This window comes from Bos javanicus, chromosome 19 (genome assembly GCF_032452875.1).
Source record: "Bos javanicus breed banteng chromosome 19, ARS-OSU_banteng_1.0, whole genome shotgun sequence".
In the NCBI taxonomy this organism is placed as follows: domain Eukaryota; kingdom Metazoa; phylum Chordata; class Mammalia; order Artiodactyla; family Bovidae; genus Bos; species Bos javanicus.
The window spans coordinates 26015788-26035815 of NC_083886.1; the positions used below are offsets into that span (position 1 = coordinate 26015788).

At 45.8% G+C, this 20028-nt stretch overlaps 1 protein-coding gene across 2 annotated transcripts in view; it reads right to left on the reverse strand.

Moving 5' to 3' along the window:
• The window catches only part of ZZEF1 (zinc finger ZZ-type and EF-hand domain containing 1), a 94846-nt gene that overhangs the window by 11107 nt on the left and 63711 nt on the right, over positions 1-20028 (reverse strand). For both annotated transcript variants that reach the window (XM_061390747.1, XM_061390745.1), the window contains exons 35-49: positions 18425-18590; positions 17559-17821; positions 16280-16449; positions 14149-14299; positions 12602-12741; positions 11967-12244; positions 10993-11167; positions 10346-10478; positions 8159-8358; positions 6537-6656; positions 4643-4834; positions 3514-3614; positions 2120-2255; positions 1643-2002; positions 612-755 (exon numbers count right to left, since the gene is read on the reverse strand). In XM_061390747.1, coding sequence (XP_061246731.1) covers positions 612-755; positions 1643-2002; positions 2120-2255; positions 3514-3614; positions 4643-4834; positions 6537-6656; positions 8159-8358; positions 10346-10478; positions 10993-11167; positions 11967-12244; positions 12602-12741; positions 14149-14299; positions 16280-16449; positions 17559-17821; positions 18425-18590 — 2729 coding nt within the window. The remainder of the gene's footprint in view (positions 1-611; positions 756-1642; positions 2003-2119; positions 2256-3513; positions 3615-4642; positions 4835-6536; positions 6657-8158; positions 8359-10345; positions 10479-10992; positions 11168-11966; positions 12245-12601; positions 12742-14148; positions 14300-16279; positions 16450-17558; positions 17822-18424; positions 18591-20028) is intronic.

Below are 20028 nucleotides of genomic sequence, written 5' to 3' on the forward strand. Positions count from 1 at the left end.
AAGCACATTCTAGATGAGTCTCTCTGTCACCCAACTACTCAGAACGACAGCTCCCATATTTTGAAAGGAGCTGATGAGACACAAGCAGCACCAAGCCTATGAGGACCACTAAGGCCACCCCCGCTTCTGCCTCATCCAAAGCCCTACCTCTCCCTCTCCAGGTAGAGTTAAGGATAGAACAGACGAGGTCTTTCAGTTCTGGGTAATTAAACAAAGGGGAGGGAGTCCCCCAGGTGTGGCTGGGTCATCAGGAGAAGGATAGAGTGAGGATGGAATCCAGACCCACACTCAAAGTCTCTGCCAGAGACACGGAGGTCTCAGTCCAAGGAGCTCACTGCAGGACAAGTAATCTCTCCTCCAGCGTGGGGGGCCCCTAGTTTTCACAACAAGGTCAGGAGAAGAGAGGACTTGTTTGTACAGAATCCTGGGATTGGCTTCAGGGAGGCAGACGGCTGCTGAGACTAAGGGAGCCCTTTCTAGGCCACGTCTGTTGGGTTAGGGGAAAGAACCACAGTGGGAGGTGATGAGATTCGTGCCACTCGGCAACCCTTGTGGGTCCTGCCAGTCTCATGCCCTGGCACTGGGTGAGGCTGGCTGACCCTGGCTCATACCTCGAAGTTGGTGTTGTTATTATATGGGTGTTTCGACTCCCGCACTTGCACCTCCATTCCTGGTTCCTCCATGAACTGGCAGGCAGCCAGGGCCATGGTTCCCAGCATGCTCTCCCGGCAGCCTTGAAGCACCTTCTGCAGGATCTGATGGGAAACAGGCAGAGAACATAGCAAGATGATGGAGTTCAGCTGGAGACCGTGCCTAGGGCTCCTGAGCTCTGCCCTGTGGGTCCCCCCAATTCTAGACAGCAGGAGGTAGAAGAGATGCTTCCAGCCCTGTGAAAGTCTGCTAAGCCAGCACCACTTTGAAAGGCTCAGCTGGAGATTTGATTTTACAAACAAAAGATGGTCACCACCTGAAAACTTGAAATATAAATTAGAGCACTGGACTGAAGAGAATGCATAGACTCTGTAAGATGCCATGTCTGTCGCCCAGAAGCTCGGAGCCTGGGCAAGCCTCCTGGGTTTGATTTCTTCACCAATAAAATTCTCCCTGGGTCATGATGTAACACAGGTGTAAGTGCTGGCAGAGTGTCTGACCCGGAGCAGATACACTAGAAACGATAGTTTAAAACAGAGACATAAACCTTCCTGGAAGGTTTCCTGTATTATGGGAAAAGGCTGTCACAGTCGTAACTAACCCTGTTCCCTGGACTTCATGCTGTGTGAGACCCCAGGGGCATGAGAAGAGACAGGCCAGCAAGGAGAGCTGGCCTTCGAAGTCTGAAAACAAAAAAGGAAGACTGCAAGGGCGGGATTCGTGAGATTGTTATTTCAAATACTCTCTGAGCATCCAGTCTGCCTGGGCCGTGAGCTTGGCTCCAGGCCAAGACTTGGGAGACTTCAACTGTGACCCGAGTCGGCTTTTGTCGGGGTCATACCTATCAAGGGGCTGAACAGCCACACAGATGGCTTCACTCCAGGAAGGCACTCCCTAGAGGAAGGCTGTTCAAACCCCCACAGGGGGCTTGGGGCGGGGGGCAGAGAGGAGGAGGGAGTGGGGTTAGTGCCCAGCCCAGCTGCCTGGTTACCTTCTCCCACTGGTGCCTGTCCTCCAGCTGCATGAACATGTCCAGAATGTAGGTCATGTGGGCTGGGCCGCTCAGCTCCAGGATGTCCTCGCTCACCGGCACGTGCCCAGGCCACTCGGCAAGCAAGGACGCCAGCACATGGCGGGCGTACAGGACGGCCGTGGCCTCGTTCACACGGAAGAGGTATTCCCGGACAGCCCTCTTGCTCTTGCAGTTGAGCTCCTTGTGCAGCAGGGCGGCGCTCTTGCTGCGCCGCTGCTTGGCGTAGCTCTGCTGCAGCTCGCTTTCGGTGCTGGAGATCAGCTTCTGGGTCACAGGGTTCGACTCGACGGTGGCCTGTTCGCAGCGGACAGGCCTGGACTGCAAGCCCAGAGACCAAGTCACCGAGGCCTGGTCATCTCACCACTGGGGTGTGTGGCGGGGGCAAGTAGACACCCTCCTTCCCAGGGGTAGGGGTCAGTGGGGGGGCCCACGTACCAGGCAGGGCAGGATGATCATGTCTGTATCTACGGCCTTGGCACTCTGCTCGTCGAGTCTCAGACTCCGGCTGGGCTGCCACCGCTGAGCCAGGGTCCGGATCCTTTCGTCCGTGGTGAGCTCGTCCCCATCAAACCTGAAGAGAAGGAAGGAGCACAAAGCTGGGCATCTGTGTTCCAGAGAGGTGAGAGTTTAACCTTCAGTGAAATTTGCAGAAATGCTGATCAGAGTTATTTTCCTGGTACTAAGGAATTAGGTAGTACGGTCTACACTTCCAACACCAGACTCACAGTGCTAACCTACCCGAGCAGGCATGCCCAGACGCCTGCAATGGAGATGGAAACCGTCCTTTAGGATCCATTCTCCCTTTCATTTAGAAACAAAGTTCCCTGAAGTTTTAGCAAGATACACAATCACCCGGGTGGAGACGTGGGTCCCAGTCCTCCCAGCAACTGGATACAGCAATGTAACTGGGGTCATGCCAACGGGAGGCCAGGGAGGTGATGTGTGCCACGTTTGGGGCCTGCCCTCAAGCAGCTGGGTTAAGGAGGTGCTCCATTCCCCGCCTTCCCCCTTTCCTCTGGGCTGGAACTAAGAGCGGGTGTGGGAGAGCTTGCCCTGATGCCACAGAGGAGGACGGCAGCCATGGGGACACAGGCTCACTTGGGAAGCAAACGACCCACCCACCCTGGGCTGCTGTCTACCTCTGGACTGTGGCGGGGCAGGACAACAAATTCCTGAGCCCTAACTGAGGTAATCCTGCTTCATTTCACAAAGGATTTGAGGTTGTAGATAAGAAATACATATGGGAGTGTAGAAATACGAAATAACAAAAGAAAATTAAATTGGAATTGGAACTAAATTAGAATAAGAAGTCAAAACCAGGATGTGGGGAATGGAAGAGATCAGATGCAGAAACATAAAATTCTCCATAAATTTAAGAGCTAGGCTCAAGAACTAGCTCTGAACTTCCTGGCCAAGATGAAGGGTATATTGTTATAAGATACCTTTCATTAATACACCCTTGAGAAAAAAACAAGAAAATAATGTATACAAGTGGGAAAAAAAAAAACCAAAGAATACTTTGACCAGAATGTACCAGAAGTTCCTGTTCTACACTGCTTGCTCTCTGGATTGATACAGGAGAGAAACCTTGGTGTCTATGTTAATCTCTGCATTCATAACTAGTTTACTCTAAGAGGCAGACTGCAAATATGAAGTTCTTCCTAAAGGAATACACAACTCAAAGACGAGCTATGCCACGTGGCACTTTATGAAGACCCGAAAACCAGTTCTCCAGCTGCTCCTGGCCTCTCAGATCTTGTCAGCAGGAGGTAGACAGAGTCCCACCCTCACTTGTTCCCTTGCTCCTTATACTTTGGCTGCGTCCTTACCTCTTCTGAACCTCCAGGAAGAAAGAGTCGGTCCTCTTCATCTGCAGTTCATATATGGCCCGGAGGATGTGCAGAGGGGCGTTGAGGGCGTCATGAGCCATCTAGAGGCCAGGAGGAAGAAGCAGAAGAGAGAAAATTTGAAGTGCTTTAACACATTACTGATAACCTGAACTCAAAAGTGATAAAACAATTATTTTCTACAGTTACTACAAGTTATAATCTAAGAACAACACATCACTTAATTTAAGAACATCACACTTCATGCATATAAGATTATAAGCTCCAAAATATGGATTATAAAATCTGTATTACTATTACAAATTCAAAGGAAAATCTCCTAGTTCTGAAGTCCGTGTTTTTGGTAGTTTACTTTTATTTGTGCCATAGTTATCTGTGATTGTGCATTGCATTTGTTAAAGATTATATAGATGAGGGGGTACAGCATGTTATTTTAAAAAAGGAAGAACCAAAAAGCAAATAAAGATGATAATTAGAAAAAAAATTATACCAACAAAATGTAATGCTAGTAGTCAATAATGACTCACCAAATGGTATTTATTCATTGCTAGCTTTCCTGCAGTAGCTGCCTTGCCCTCAAGTATGACAACTGGCACATAAATCTAAGTAGTAGACTTTCTTTTGATGTTTTTGAAAAGCTGTATTTGCTTTTCTTACATCCGCCCCATAGTCTCTGTTTACTCTTCACATAGTTAGAGCCTTTGAAGTCCAAGCCTCTGCCCATTTTCACATCATTTTGAGGAAGAGTGGATTATCCAGGGAAAGTAAGGATGTACTTGAGAAATTATGAGGACAGATTGTCACTGGGGGCTTGTGGGTGGGCCTGACATTACACGTCAAACTTTACATGTAAGTGTTTGCACACGTAGTTTATGGGAGAAACGATCTAAAGTTTTTGGGTCCACAACTCCCAAACATCAAGAACTACTGTTGAAAGGGCTTTTCCCTCCTTGTAGGTCAGTTCCGTACAATATAGACTGAGTTTCCCAGAAGTGCATTCACAGGACATCAGCCTGAAGCATTTCCATGTGGAGGCTAAAACTCAGTCCAAGTCAAAGAGAATCCATTCCTGAGTCCCTTCTTCACGCCACACCATGACCTAGGAGCATACCAAGAAACATATCCTGGTGGGCTCATCCAGGCTCTCGAGAGGGTCTAGCTTTTTCTGCTCTTGGTCACCAGGGCTGCTGACTGACCGCTCCACCTCCTCCTCCTGGTCCCCTCGCTCATCCAGCTCCAGCTCTCCATGCTCAGCCAAAGTGTTGATCTCCTTTTTTGAGGAGTACAGCATGATGGACAAAATCTAGACAGAACAAAAATCAGGCAGGGCAGGAACCTGAGTGTTTAGTGTGTGAGAAGACCTTTAACCCTCAAAGGGTAGAAAATATTTGACTTGACTCTTTAAAAGACATGAGAATTTACAGAAAGAGTGTAAAATTAGGACTTCCTGCTGGTACAGTGGATAGGAATCTGCCTGCCAATGCAGAGGACAAAGGCTCAATTCCTGGTCCGGGGAGATCCCACATGCTGCACAGCAACTAAGCCTGTGCACCACAACTACAGAGCCCGTGCACCTACAGCCCGTGCTCCGCAAAGAGAGAAGCCAATGAAATGAGAAGCCTGCGCACCCTACAAAGAGTAGCCCCCCTCTCACCACAGCTAGAGAAAGCCCCAGCACAGCCACAAAGACCCACCACATCCAAAAAAAGTAATTTAAAAAAATGTATTCATTAGTGGATATGGAAGCATGTTCAATTGTACTTGTAACCAAAGACATGCTAACTAACACTGTAAGGGACCTTTGTGTTTATTAACTTTGCCGCTGACAGCGTGAGTTGGTATCATCCTTTTAGAATGCATTTTGGTGAAATGTAAAGACCTATACAAATGTTCATAACCTTTGATTCCGAAACTCATCTTTTAGGAATAATGTAAAATGTGTAAAAAGTTATACTCATGATATAGTCAATGAAGCATTTATTAATGGCAAAAACTGAAATCCAACTTTATGGATCATATGCAGCCGTTAGAAATGGTGGTTATGAAAACTACCCAACAACTTAGAAAAATGGCCATCACAAGACTTCAATTTATTTCAGTAATGGGCTCCACTATACAATCCAAATCTATGTATGCAATACAGACACAGAAGGAAAAAAATCAGAAAAGGGAAATACATGAAATACTAATAGCAGATGTGCCTGGGAGGGTGAAATTTGGAGTTTTTCTTTCTTTTCTACTTTTCAAATTCTCTACACATAAAAAAACGTAAATTTTTGAATGCAAAAAATTTTAATTACCAATTTTTTCTATTTTAATTTAGAATTTTTTCTATTTTGCTCTATTTCCTAAACAGTAAGAGCGCAAATGCTCACCACGTTATCCCTGAATATGTTTCAGCATATTTTCCTAAAACCTAATCAAATCCTCTTGTGACAACTGAGAGCTGTTTCTTAGACTTCAGGCCTCTGTGTGACTGAGAATGGTCAGCCAAGCACCTCCCATACAGCAGCAGCCTTCCCTACCCTGAAGCTGGGACTTGGCACAGAAATACCCCAGGGAACCACAGTAATTCCACTAAGAAAAATCTAAGGCTTATGGGGAAAAGCAATAAAATGAATATTATCAACTGAAATCCTACATAAAATAAACATAAGTGGAGGACAAATTTAGAAACTGATTTTAGCTCAAAGCAACTTTAAGGGGAAATAATAATTCAAGGGCAGATTTATTACCATGATATAATGGTCACCCGTGTGTTTCTACAAATTACTTCTCTTCCAATATTCTTTGGACAAACATCAAATTCACTTTCCCTGACAGGGGAGGACAGGTGTCATAATCTCTATTTCCAAAAGGGAAGACAAATGTAAGACAGTGTTTTAACATCTGCACCGGATGAGAGTGCACGGGGCAGTCCCAGCTGTGGCTGGCCGGCTGTTCTAACTCCCAGGCCTGTAAATCTGCAGCAGGAAGCGGTAGCAGGAGTCACCCTCGTCCCTTACTTCCAGGTCCCGGAGGAGCCACGTTTTACTGAAGCCAGTCCCTTTGCTGCACTTTTTCACCAGCAGCTTCAGCAAATCTGTCTGCAGGAAGGTAGCATGCGTCTCTTCAAAACCATGAACCTGCCAAACAGAAAGAGAATGATTTGCAATTGCCTCAGAGTGAAGAAAGTCAAGGGTCACTCAGGGAGAAGCAGGCCCCTATCAGAGCCCAGTCTTAGCTCTTGGCCCAAGCCTACCTTCTGGTGAAGATTCCAGAGTCAGCAGGAAAGATGAAACTCTGAACCTGAGTCATAACCTAAGTCTGTCCACTCTCTAATTTATTCACTTGACAAGTATCTCTGAAGCCTCGTACATTGTACGTGCTGAGTCCTATGCTAAGGTCCTGCTCTCTACCTCCCCAAAGCTTCCCACTGTCCTACAGACTGAAGTCTGAGTCCCTGTTCATGGCTGACAAGGCCCCTGCAGGCTCCCTGCCTGCGTCTGTGTTTCCTCTCCTTAGCACTGTCCCAAAGCCCTGCGGTGTTCCTTCTGCTCCCTGACAACCAGGCCTGCTCCTGCGCCTGGAGTTTGCTCTCTCCCAGCATGCAATACTCTGCCCAGACTCTTATCTACCACCTCAGATTTCACCTCTTCAGGAAGCCTCTTTCTGACTCCTGTGGTTTTCCTTGCAGGCTCCTTGGTGTCTCCCTCACAGTTAGGGCTGAAAGCTCCATGACAGCAGGGACCTTCCTTCTAGTTCAACACTACGTAATCAGTTCCATCTGGCACCTGGTGCTCAACAAATATTTACGGAATCAAGGATCCAAAGGCATAAATGGTCTCTGCCCTCAGGGAGTTTATTTTCCCAAACCTACTATAATGCAAAACCACTAATACAACAGATTGTGATAAATGCCATGAAGTCAACAAACAGCAGACGTGTGGTCTCAAGCATGAAACTATAAATTCTCAGGGCTGGGCCAGAGCTGAAATGCCACCTAGACCAGCCTCCCTGTGGTGTTGGAGTCCTTTCATGTCCTCCTTGCCAGTGCCGTCCGACTCATGGAACTCGTAAGCCTTCCAGAGGAAATCCTTCTTCTTTGGCTAGTTCTGTTGGGAAGGTCATCCTTAAAGTGATCCCTCCCTCGCTCCTGATGCCCCTCAAGTAGTAGAAGAATCATGTTCCCCACAAGTCAAGGCTTCCCATCTCCATGTCAGTTACTGCTCAGCTCTTCAACTTTTCTGCCTTCTCTCACCCCAAATGCCAAACCAACTGCTTAAAGATCCCATAAGATGTCAGTCCCCTTTTTCTCCCTATGATGAACCAGAGGGAGCTGCGGTTCAGAGGGAAGTGAGAAACTGTTGTCAGTTTTTCTTCTCATCTTCCAAGGTTATGTGCCCATAAGGTAGTAGTACCCGGTTCCATGAGGCAGGACTGAAAAATTACAGAGAACCAACTACTGGGAAAATTCTGTTTCTTCCTTAATGATATCCTTGTTCAAGGCCCCAGTCATTTCTAAAAATAATCAAGATCCTATGATTAACTCTTCATTGAAATCAGATGATACTTCCTTCTAGTTAATACCCTGCAGGTGTTAGATCACAGCCAGACTGATTAGCAAATGGAAGAAACTCAACATTACCTTTAGTGTTTTATATAATCCTTTGAGGGCCAGGGACAGGACCCAAGTTGCTTCCACTGCCTCGGGACAATGGCTGTCCATGCTGGTTTGCAGAAGGTGACTGGCAATAAAGGCAAAGTGCTGAGAGTACTGGCTTAGCTGGGCCTGGGAGTCACTGCCTTCCTGTCCTCCTCCTTTCTGGACCAGTTGATAGTCCTTCACTGAAGGATCAAGAGAAAAATTTTAGATGTAGCCAGAGAAAAGAGACACATTTTGTTTATTAACATTTTGGCTATACCGTTTATAGGATCCTAGTTCTCTGACCAGGGATTGAACCCAAGTCCATGGCAGGGACGGCCCCAAGTCCCAATCACTGGATCGCCAGGGAATTCCCCAAGAGACACATTTTGAAGGGTAACAGAGAATGATGGCTGACTTCACAGCAGAAACTATGAAAGCCAGAAGAAAATGGATCAAGATCTTTAAAATATGCTAAGGAAAAACTCTCAGCCTACAATTTTCTACCCAGCAAAATTGTCTTTCAAAGATGAAGTCAAATCACTGATTTAGACTTCCACCTTAAGAAACCAGAAAAATAAAAAAAGAGCAAATTAAACTCAAAGCAGAAATAAATAAATTAATTAATAATGGAAAGATAGAAATGAATGGAACAGCAATCAGAAATAACAGAGAAACATCAAAGAAACCAAAAGCCAGTCCTTGGAAAATATCAAATAAATTGATAAATCTCTGGCTAAGCAGTCTATGCAATGAAAAAGAAAAGACACAAGTTACTAAAATCAGGAATGAGGGAAGGCAGCTTATATCCCATGCTAGGTTCAGAGAAACTAAAGATGTACATTTTATAAGACCTAAATTTGTTTCATAAGTGAATGGAGAGATATACCATGCTCCTGAATCAAAGGACTCAGTATTGTTTAGACATCATTTCTCCCCAAATGAATCTACAGATTCAATGTTATGTCAATCAAAACCCTAGCAGGTTCTTTGATAGAAACTGATAAGATGATTCCAAAATTTAAACAAAAAGACAAAGGAACTAGACTAGCCAAAACAATTCTAAAGAAGAGTAACAAAGCTGGAGGACCTGATTTCTCTCCCAATACTCAGGAGAAATCTCTAACACTCAAGGGCTTTCTCTCCTGGGGGTTCAGTGGTAAAGAACCCGCCTGCCAATGCAGGAGACTCAGATTCGATCCCTGGGTCAGAAGATCTCCTGGAGAAGGAAATGGCAACCTACTCTAGTATTCTTGCCTGGAAAATCCTATGGACAGAAGGAGCCTGGTAGGCTACAGTCCAAGGGGGTCACAAAAGAATCAGACTTAACAACAACAAGACAATATGGCATTTAAGTAAGGACAAATATACAATATATAGATTAATGGAACATAATAAAATCCATAAATAAACACCAAGATATATGGGTCAATTAATTTTCACAAAGTTACCAAGATGATTCAATGGAGAAAGAAGTCTGTTCAACAAACAGTCCTAGAACACTGAGATTCACATGTAAAAAAATAAAATAAACCTTGACATTTACATCAAACTGTATACAAAAACAGCATAGACAGTGCCTAATACTGAAGCTAAATGATAAAGCAGATTATTTCAAGAGCAGAAGAGGGCACATAATAATAAGACTCCAGATCATTTGGGATTTGGCAAATTAAATCAAAAGGGCACTTATGATATTCTCTCACTGTCCTATTGATGAAGTTACTCTACATTCCTGTAGCCACCATATGTTTAAATTACCCACTAGAAAACAAATGATACTGGCAGATGGAAAAAGTAGATGTTCAGAACCTAAACATCTGGCCAATCCCAAAACAAAGGGTCATATATATAAAATAACAACATAGAAAGAGTCTTCAAAGCAATCCCAATTCAACCACATCATTTCACAGATGAGGAAAAAGAAGTTACATGTCACTTCAGTTGTGTCCAACTCTTTGCAACCCTACATGGACTGTAGCCCACGAGGCTCCTGTCCAAGGGTTTCTCCAGGTAAGAATACTGGAGTGGGTTGTCACGCCCTCCTCCAGGAAAAAGAAATTCAGAGAGCTATAATTTGTTTTTTTTTTTAAATCCATGTGCAGGGGCAAGAACAAAGATATTTTAACTGATTTTAGCATATACAGAAAATTTGCTCTGATTCTTAGATAAAATAATTATGCTTGGGACCTGTTTTCCTCTTCCGGGTTTTGACATCGACGATCACAGCCCTGTTCTTTTCAGTAAAGTGCTTCAAGATGATCACATTATGTGGTTCATTGGCATTATCCATATACACACAGCGGGTCCCCACACAGAGGACCTAAACACGACAGAGAAAGAAAGGGAAACTCAGAAGTGCATAGAACACAGTCTCTTTTGCTTGTGCTGCTGACTTCAACAGGCAGTCAGGGTCAGGATTCTTCCCATCTGTAAGTCGAGGGTTGGCACAGGCCTGGCACAGAACTGGTTTAAGTGCTTGCTGAATGAAGCCATGTTTTCACAGTCTTCATTGTTCCAACTAGTTGAAAATTACAAATGAGATCAAGCTGAAGGCCAAAGTGAAGAACAATCATACTTTGAAGTTCTCTGTAACTTATTAATAGGGGGTTAGTTACCTATTATTCAAAGCCAACTACTGGCTAATAAAATGAGTCAAATGGCTAAACTGTTAAAAATGTACGTTGAACAAACCATCCCCAAATCTTGAGAATATACCAGTACCGTAAAAGCAAATTATGTAAGGGAAAAAAAGACTCCCAAGGATATATGCTATAGGGACTTTGATATGCCTGATGAAGACAGGAAGAGGATACCAGGCCTTCAGACAGGTGTACCTGGGGGAAGCCGACCAGCACCAGCAGTGTGAAGATGTTGGTGTGCTTCAGCTGGAAAGGCAGCTGCTTGATGCAGTGGTCTGTGAAGGTGGCAACGACGTCTCGCCACAGAGGGGCGCTGTTGAGCGACCGCAGGATCTCGGCCATAGAACACGCCCAGTCCAAACCCACGCGGCTGGAAGGCAAGAGCGCCATCAGGCGGTGGTGCACAGGCTCCAAACGCAACGCACCAGCTCACCACACTCCAAGGCAGACCCATAAACACGCCAACGAGCCAGCCACTGATTAGTTTGAAAACTACCACAATGATGCTTTTCAAAAATGATAAGTGGGAGGAAAATAATCAAGATTTGTTACTTAAATACTCAGTCTATAGTTAAGGTTTTAAAAATCTCTATAAATGGTCACACACACATGTGCACTTATGCACACTCATATTCATGCACAGAAAAGCAGCTTGGAAGGAAATATATTTTAAAAAGCACCAGGGAGTTCCCTGGTGGCCTAGTGGTTAGAAGTCTGGGCTTTCACTATTGTGGCCTGGGTTCAATCCCTGGTCAGGGAACTGAGATCTGCAAGGAGTGGTGAGGGCAGGGATGGATAGGGGGAATGAAATAGCACCAGACACTGACAAGGTGCAAGGCACTGCTTTTATAATGAAAATAGATCTATTTTCTTCAACCTCAAAGCCTGTACCTATTACTCTCAGGAAAAAACAAACCAGAATATATAAAATCACTAGAGAGCTGAATCAGCAGACAGAACCCAGGTGGCAACAGCTGTTCTAATGTGGGTTTTAAGTACATCATTAATATCAGTTGATAATGTTGCTAATAAAACTAATTCTGTTCTCACTAAAGAGCCCTAGACAATACAGGGGCAAAAATAGCACTGAAGCACACTGAAATTAATCAACAGCAGATCAATGACCTAAAGAAGTGAACACCAAGGTGGGATAGAGTGGGGGTGGCTACCTGTCCAGACACACAGCCCCCAGGCTAAAGAGCAGGTGGGTGGTCTTCCAGCCGTCTGGCACGACTGAACTGTCCCCAGCTGCAAACAAGTTGTGTTTGGCTGAGAGGACCTTGGTCACGGCAGCATCTACCTCCGCTGGTAAAAGGCGGATGATTAACTGGCCGAGGAGACCCAGGGTGAGGTGGTAGGTTTCATTCAGGTGGCCTGCGTTTGAGATGACGACCTGGAACATGAGCGGGAGCACATGCTCCAGGTCTATCAGGGGGACTGTGGGATCCTGTTAAGAGAGGAGAAAAATTTGTTCAATAAGACATCTAGGTAACCACACCAACTAAACACTCCATTGTCTTCATGTATTATTTACCACTGGCCTGGTGCCAGGGGAATTATGCAGTGTCTTTCACAAATGGCTTAGGTACAATTGACTGTAAAATAAACATTCTCAGGCATCATCTTACAATCTTACTTTCAATTCATATTCTTACCCCAGGGATATACAGATGATTGCAATTAACATTTCAGTATACGGCTTTCCAAAAATTTTTTCTATGCATAACACTACCCTCTCATGCACTCTTTCTCTCTTTTTATTTATTTTCTCTCTCTCTTTTTTAAATGCCATTTTGTCTCTTACCGAGTTTAAGGGAGGTAACATGGCTGCTAGTAATCCCAAAATCCTCTTCTGGGAACACTCCGCAAACACCTGCTCAGGGCTTGGAATAACTGCCTTTTCCTCAATGGGCTTCTGAGAGGACGTTTCTGAATTTTCAGCATCTGAGTTGTAAAATAGCAAGCTATCAGATTTTGCCAGGTTCCATGCATGTATGAAGACGCAGGTAGATCACTGTACTGCCCCGTGCCACTACAGCATCGAGACTTTAAAAACCTATTACTGAACACGTCTTACTCAAGGAAGCCTGTTCCGATCACCCTGTTTTAATGTTGAGCCTGACCTCCCATCTCCCCGAACCCCTCTGCCCTCTCCATTCCCTGCTCTTTTGTGCTCATGGCATCTAATTACCTTTTAACACACCATATCCTTTTTTTACTTGTTGGTTATTGTTTGACTTCCCTTCTAGATTCCCCCTCTCCCCAGTAATGTATCACAAACACCTAGAAATGTTTCTGGAGCATAGCAGCAACTCAATAAATCCCTGATGGCTAAAGCAACTGTACGTGACTAGGATGCTGATCCTCAGATGGGATCAGACAAGAGTGAGTTTTGATGATCTGGATTGACATGGAGTATCAGACCACTTCCTGAACTTAGAATCATGATCTGCAGAGATGAGCATCAGCCCCTTCTGGGACAGGGCAGGACGCTGGGTACTCAGCCCTGCCTCGGTCACAGAATGGGCACCAGGGAAGGAGGCTGCCTCCCCAAGCTGCCCTAAGGAGGAGGCTGATGTTTGCTGCCAGTCTCCTCGGTCCACAGCACCTCCATCTCCTGGCTCTTCAATCGTCCTGCAGTACAGCTCTGACCTTGCCGCCGTTCCGAGCAGGCAGCCCAGGGCCTCCATTGCAGGGTGAAGCACCCCTCCACGTCCCCATTTCAGGGCTCCCACTCCCTCCTCTTCCTCCCCACACACCTGCCCCACAGACTTCTCCCTGAATTCCTTTGGGGGTTTCCTCTCTGGGGCTTTGCTCCTTTTGTCCTTTCTGCCCTGAGTGCCCCTCCCCCCAAGAGACCCCGGCACTTCTGAGGCCACCTGCAGGCCTTCTTTACAAGGGCCTTACGTGGGTACAACCTGTTCAAGCCGGATCCCCATCACTGCTACCACCCACTCAGGCCTCTCTTCTGGACAGAAGCACATCCCACCTCAAATTACAGTTGCACGCACCCCTGTCTTAAACCCTCCCAGGCCACAGGCCTCATGAGGGCAGGAGCTATGTGTCCATTTGTCTGACCTGGTCCCTGCTTCATCCCCAGAGTCTAGCACAGTGCTTGGCACACAGAAGGCACTCAGTAAATCAGGGAATAAACAAGATAGGAAATTAGATAAACAAGATGAAGGAAGGATGACTTTCAAAGTAGTATCAGTACTATCTGAGGCAGAACTGAGAAACCACGCACCCCCGGGTGCTAACCAGTTATAAATTGTGTGCAAGAGATAATTCAGAGATGGGTATGTGTGCATTTTAAAATGAAAGAGATCAAGGTAATTGTCAAAGAGTTTTTACCTGGAAGTCCTGTAGGTGTGCAGGCATCTGCAGGTGAGTCTGAAATTTGAGGTGGGCAGGAAGGATCCTTCCTTAATGATACACCTTCACTGGCCTTACTTCTCTGCTTGCAATCTAAAGGTCTGACTTCCTTAGGACCATCTCTCTTCCCCTAAAAACAAATTGGAGAGTGAGTAAACTTTTATGTGAAAGAAATTTTTTTACATTCAGACAATTTAAAAAATCACTAGCCAAGGACTTCCCTGGTAGTCCAGTGGTTAAGAATCTGCCTTCCAGGGGCTTCCCTGGCAGTGCAGTGGTTAAGACTCCACACTCCCACATTCCCAGGGCAGGAGGCGTGGGTTTGATCCTTGGTCAGAGAAGCAGGATTCCACTCCCATGCAGCAGAGCCAAAAAAAAAAAAAAAGACTCTGCCTTCCAAGGCAGGAGATGCAGAAACCGCAATTTGCCACAAAGAAGACTAAGAGAGCGAGCCAGGGCAGGGTACGCTGCATGCACACAGCTACTGGTAAGAGGACCCAAAAGGTATGGATACCTCAGGAATCAAAAGAATGCCCTGGGGGTTCCTTAGAAAAAGGATGAGTCCAGTCCCTAGGCAGGGAAAGCCTAAGATAAGCCTGAAACCTCTTTCTGTATCAAAAATTAAAGAAGTGATCAAAGAATAATCAAGACATAGCCAAGGACACAAAAGCCAGCTGGAAGGAGCTTCCACTGGCCAAACATGGGACAACCTGAGCATCAAAATCAATAATAAAGACTAAGCTTTTAATCCACTAAATAAAAAAATTCAAGTCCATTTTGATAAAAATAAGTGAACAAGTAGATACATAAGGAGTGCTGTGCTGATTGGTAGCACATTATAAGCTGCTGGGGGCTCAAAAGAAGATATGATTACTCTCAGGCTCAAAGGCGAAGAGAAGATTGCTGATTCACCCTGCCTCTGCTGATAATGTTTTCCCTGTCCCACCACAATCCATATGGGAACAGTGCTGCCTGGAGAAGGGTTCTGCGGTCAAAACAGGCTTGAAGGTTATCACATCGCCTGTCCTTGTGCTGGCTCTCTGGCTGAATGAAGCTAATGGAATTTTCAAGCTTTTGCCATCTCTGCTTTTGTCCTCCTCTAAAAGACGACAGGATCCCAGGGAACGATAAGCACCAACGGGGATCCTTCATGACAGAGACAGGGGACAGAAACAGCAGCAGCTCCTGAGGCAAAGCCGAGGCGCTGAGAGCACCAACTCAGGCTCTGAAGGCAGCATCACGGATGCTCTGCCTGTTCTTGCACAAAACGATCTTCAGTGTCACTGTCACGGGTTCCATCTGGATCCAGGAAGGCTTTTCTCCTACTTCAACAAGCACAGGTAAAGTCTCATAAACTACCTATGTAAACTACTTGGTAAGTACTAAGCACTTAGTATCACCTATTTGTTGACTGAATATAAAAATAGTTTCACGTATACAGTGTTCACCATGGGCCAGGAAGGAACCAACCTCTTCAGGTGGGTAATCTTACTCAATCCTTATAAAAACCACAGGAGGCAGGGAACAGGAGTAGTTAACACCAATAGAACTTACCATGAACACTGCTTTAAGCACTTTATGTATTTATTTATTTTTGGCTGCGCTGGGTCTCAGCCGCGGTACTCGGGGTCTTTGTTTTGGCATGCGGGCTTCTCTCGAGTTGTGGCACCGGGGCTCCAGAGCGCATGGATTCTACAGTTGTGGCGTGAGGGCTTCTCTCTAGTTGTGGTGCACAGGCTCAGTTGTCCCATGGCATGTGGGATTCTAGTTCCGCAGCCAGGGATTGAATCCGTGTCCCCTGCATTGGCAGGTGGATTCTTAACCACTGGACCACCAGAAACTCCCTTGAGGACCTTAGACATTAATTCAGTGTGTGTGATGCATGTAAACCCTCACAACAACCCTAAGGATTAGCTATTATTATTCTCCCTTCATTTTACTGACAAGAAAACTGAAGAGATGTGGTGACATGCCCAAAGTCAGACAGAACAGGGACCACACCCTGGCAAACTGGGTCACAAACCTGGACCCTTCACGTCGCTGCTCCGCTCCCTCACACGACAGCTCTGGGATTACCTGTGACTGCGCCCAAGAAAGGACTCTTACGTACACTGCGGGGCCCCGCAGGGCCTGTGGGGGCCGGCTCCGCGGCAGCCTGCACAGCTTTCTTCTCTGGCTGCTCCTCTGACGTCTGGGCGGGTGCAGTGACTGGCAGGGCCTGGTTTTCTGGAGGAGAGCCACCATCTGGCAATACACCAAGCAGAGCTAGAGCTTTAAGACCTAAATGTGGGAAAAGCAAAAAAGAGGATGGTTAAAAGTTTTATAAGAGGGTTATTCCCTGCAAATGCATAAATCACTGTACTACCATATGCAAAGAGATAGCTGAGCTTTTCCACAGGCTGAACCAGAGTATTCAGTCCAATCCCCCCACCCCCATCCCACGCATCTACTCAGCTTCTGACTTCAGACACTAGAAGTTTCGATAGCGGGGGACACCTGTGCTTTATTAACAGAGGACAAAAGATACAAGAGGACTGCCTGTTTAGAAATCATAAACATGAAAATTTTATAGAGCCCCACACAACTAGATTTTTAAGTTCTCTCTCTCTGGCAAACAGTTAACAAGACGGATCCGAAGCACCAGTGTCTCCCACTGCCACTTCATCCAAGTCTGACTCCCTCATGTTTACTAGAATGAGGAGTTGGTCTGTTATTCTGGAAGGAATTTAAATTTGTTTCAGGAATTTAACATTTACATTATTCTTCTCCTTGGCACCCCTCAGTAAAGTCAAGTCATCTAGATATTTTATTAGTCAAACTAATTTCATTATAAATAGCTCTCACTTAGAACACAGTTGTGTGGAAGTGGTTCTGCACTCCAGGTGTTTTTGGTTTTTTTAAAAAAAGGCTGAATTCCTTTGGCAAAGTCTGGTGTATTCAAATAATTTATCCCCAGACATTAAGAGTTTTAATTATTCATTTTTTTCCCACCTTCACAAAATATTTGAGAGAAACTAAATGCTCCTTTAATGCCAATGTTTCTCTCAAATGCATATGGAGATTTAAAATTAAGTTCCGGGGGGACCTCCTTGGTGGCCCAGTGGTTAAGACTCTGAGTTGCCAACGAAGGGGGTGCAGGCTCAATCCCTGGTCAGGGAACTAGATCCCACATGCTGTGGGCCATGCCAAAAGATTAAAAAAAACAGTAACAATTAAAAAAAATTTTTTTTAATAAATAAATAAATAAAGTTCCATCCATAGTGAGCATCTCTTGTGGAACACTGGATTTTGACGCCTCCACACTGAGCACTGCGTTTCACTTCTGCTGCGGCTGTTCCTTCGTGAGCAGTTTAGGGCTGGTTTGGTTTCCGAGCCTGAGGAACACCTACCTTTTCCCTGGTGAGCCTTCATCAGACAGTCCCCGACGAGCTGCAGGCACCGGCTCCGCAGGGTGGCGGCGCTGCTGCGGACCTGTGGGTCCAGCTTTTCGCCGTCCACGTCCTCGGCGCTGGCCAGGTGGGCACTATAGAGAGCCAGGGCGGCGAAGAGCAGCCAGGAGTAGTTGTGGATGTAGGGCTGGATGAGCCTCTGCCGGTCGCTGATCCGGATAGTCACCATTGGATGGGCAGTGATACTGTGGGTAGGCAAGTGGCTGCAAAGGCAAGACGTTTTTAAGGCCTGAAGGCCCCTGTGAGTGTCCGAAAAGGAGAATGGGACCTCAGGGGACCACATGCACAGTCACAGGTGGGCGTCAGTTACCTCTAAGGCTGTTACTGAAAATTTAAAGATATACGTACTGGCCCTCTCTTCAGAAAAATGAACGAACACAAACACTGCACCATCCACTTCAGGATTTCACACCCCCCAGAAGACTGTCCATGGAAACCAAGTGAAGTAAGACTTCCTTTTTGTGAAGCTTCACAGGGTGAAGCTTATAGCTTTTTGGTAATGTGAGGAAATGCCCATAATTTTTTGAGATGGATACGAAGTATGTAGGAAGGAAACGACGGAAGGTCTGGAATTTGCTTTAAAATACTTTAACAAAGCAGAAGAAAAAAAAAAAAAAGAATCGAAGCACACATAGCAAAATCTTCCTAATTGTTGAGTCTGGGTAAAGGGGACGTGAAGATTCATTGTACTACTCTTTTTATTTGTGGGTATGTTTGAAATTTTTTATAATGTAAGATTTTTTTAAAAAAAAGCAAACAAGTACATGAAAAAAAGTTTGCTGGGCTGGAAGTCACGTGAGACATACCCATAGGAATATTTCTTGGCTGCGTAGCATCCATAGCACAGGTCAAAGTCATCGCATACATTGCAGTGCATCCTCCGGCCTATGATCAAACCCTGGCAGTGGTCACACGTGAACTCCATGTTGACCATTTCGTGGTCATCTCCATGGCCCTCAGGCTTCACCCCACCTGGGGGAAGAACAGCAGCGTGAGGTGGACTGGGCAAAGGGCTCTGAGAAGGGCTGGTTTCCAAACCCAAACCAAACCCAGAAGCAGAGTTGCCCCCAACAGATCGCTCAGGATGTCAGGGACCACAGGCATCTTTCAGAGACCGTGCATTCTGCCCAGTGGTTCTCAGCATACGAATGATACTCTTGGCACAGAAACTTCTTAGCAGTGGTACCATGGATTGACTTCCCTTTTTCAGTGCAATGCAGAGCCTGATCAAATAGATCACCAATTCCCATTATGACCTCCATTTGGTAGCACAAGTCCTCATGCCAATTTGTAAGCCATCTTCCACAAACCCTCCCCAGACATATCTAAGCATCTATTGATGTATTCTTGTTAAAAAGCAATGAGAAGTTATCAGGTACTTGCTTTTACTTTTTCATTCCTGAATCATAAAAAGACTCCATAACCCCAGACCCACTGAGTGAGAAAGAATGTGAATCACGAAAGAGACTGACAGCTCTGGTCTCCTTCTCACTTTGAGTCCAGTGGGTCTCTAAGCCCCATCACACACTCTGCTGAATGTTCCTCACCTCTGACCCACTTCTGTTCCCACGGCCAGAAACCTAGTCCAGGCACGAATCCACTTGTCACTACTGTGGTTTCCTAAAGGAAGCTCTTACATGGACAGAACCAGCTTCCTCTAGCATAGCTCTGGTCATGTTAATACCCTGCTGGCAAAACTTCCCCTTTTGTTTGTAGACTCATTCAAATTCCTGAGACTGGCATCTCTGGATCCCATAACCTGGGCCCACCTTGTCTCAATCCATCACTTAGCTGTGGACACTGGTAAGTCTGTCGAAACACACTGCAGAAGCTCACTCCTCTGGCCCCGGACTCGCTCAGTCTTAGGATGACACACTCTCCATTGTTAACTTTCTTTAAAGCCCAATTCACATCCCTAGGGGCTTCCCTCATAGCCCAGTTGATAAAGAATTCGCCTGCAATACAGGAGACCTTGGTTCGATTCTTGGATTGGAAAGATTCACTGGAGAAGTGATAGGCTACCCACTCCAGTATTCTTGGGCTTCCTTGTAGCTCAGCTGGTAAAGAATCCGCCTGCAAAGTTGGAGACCTGGGTTCGATCCCTGGGTTGGGAAGATCCCCTGGAGAAGGAAAAGGCTACCCACTCCAGTATTCTGGCCTGGAGAATTCCATCAACTGTATAGTCCATGGGGCTGCAAAGAGTCGGACATGACTGAGTGACTTTAACTTTCACATTCCACCTCCTCCACCAGCTTTCCTTCAACAGCAGTCTTCCCTCCTTCTGAACTCTCCCAGAATAATGTGCACTGCTCATCTGTAACTCAGAAGAGACACTTCTATTCTGGAATACACCTTGCATGAGCAGGTCCCGTCTCCTGCCGCAGGTGTAAATGCTTCTGGGACAGCGGCT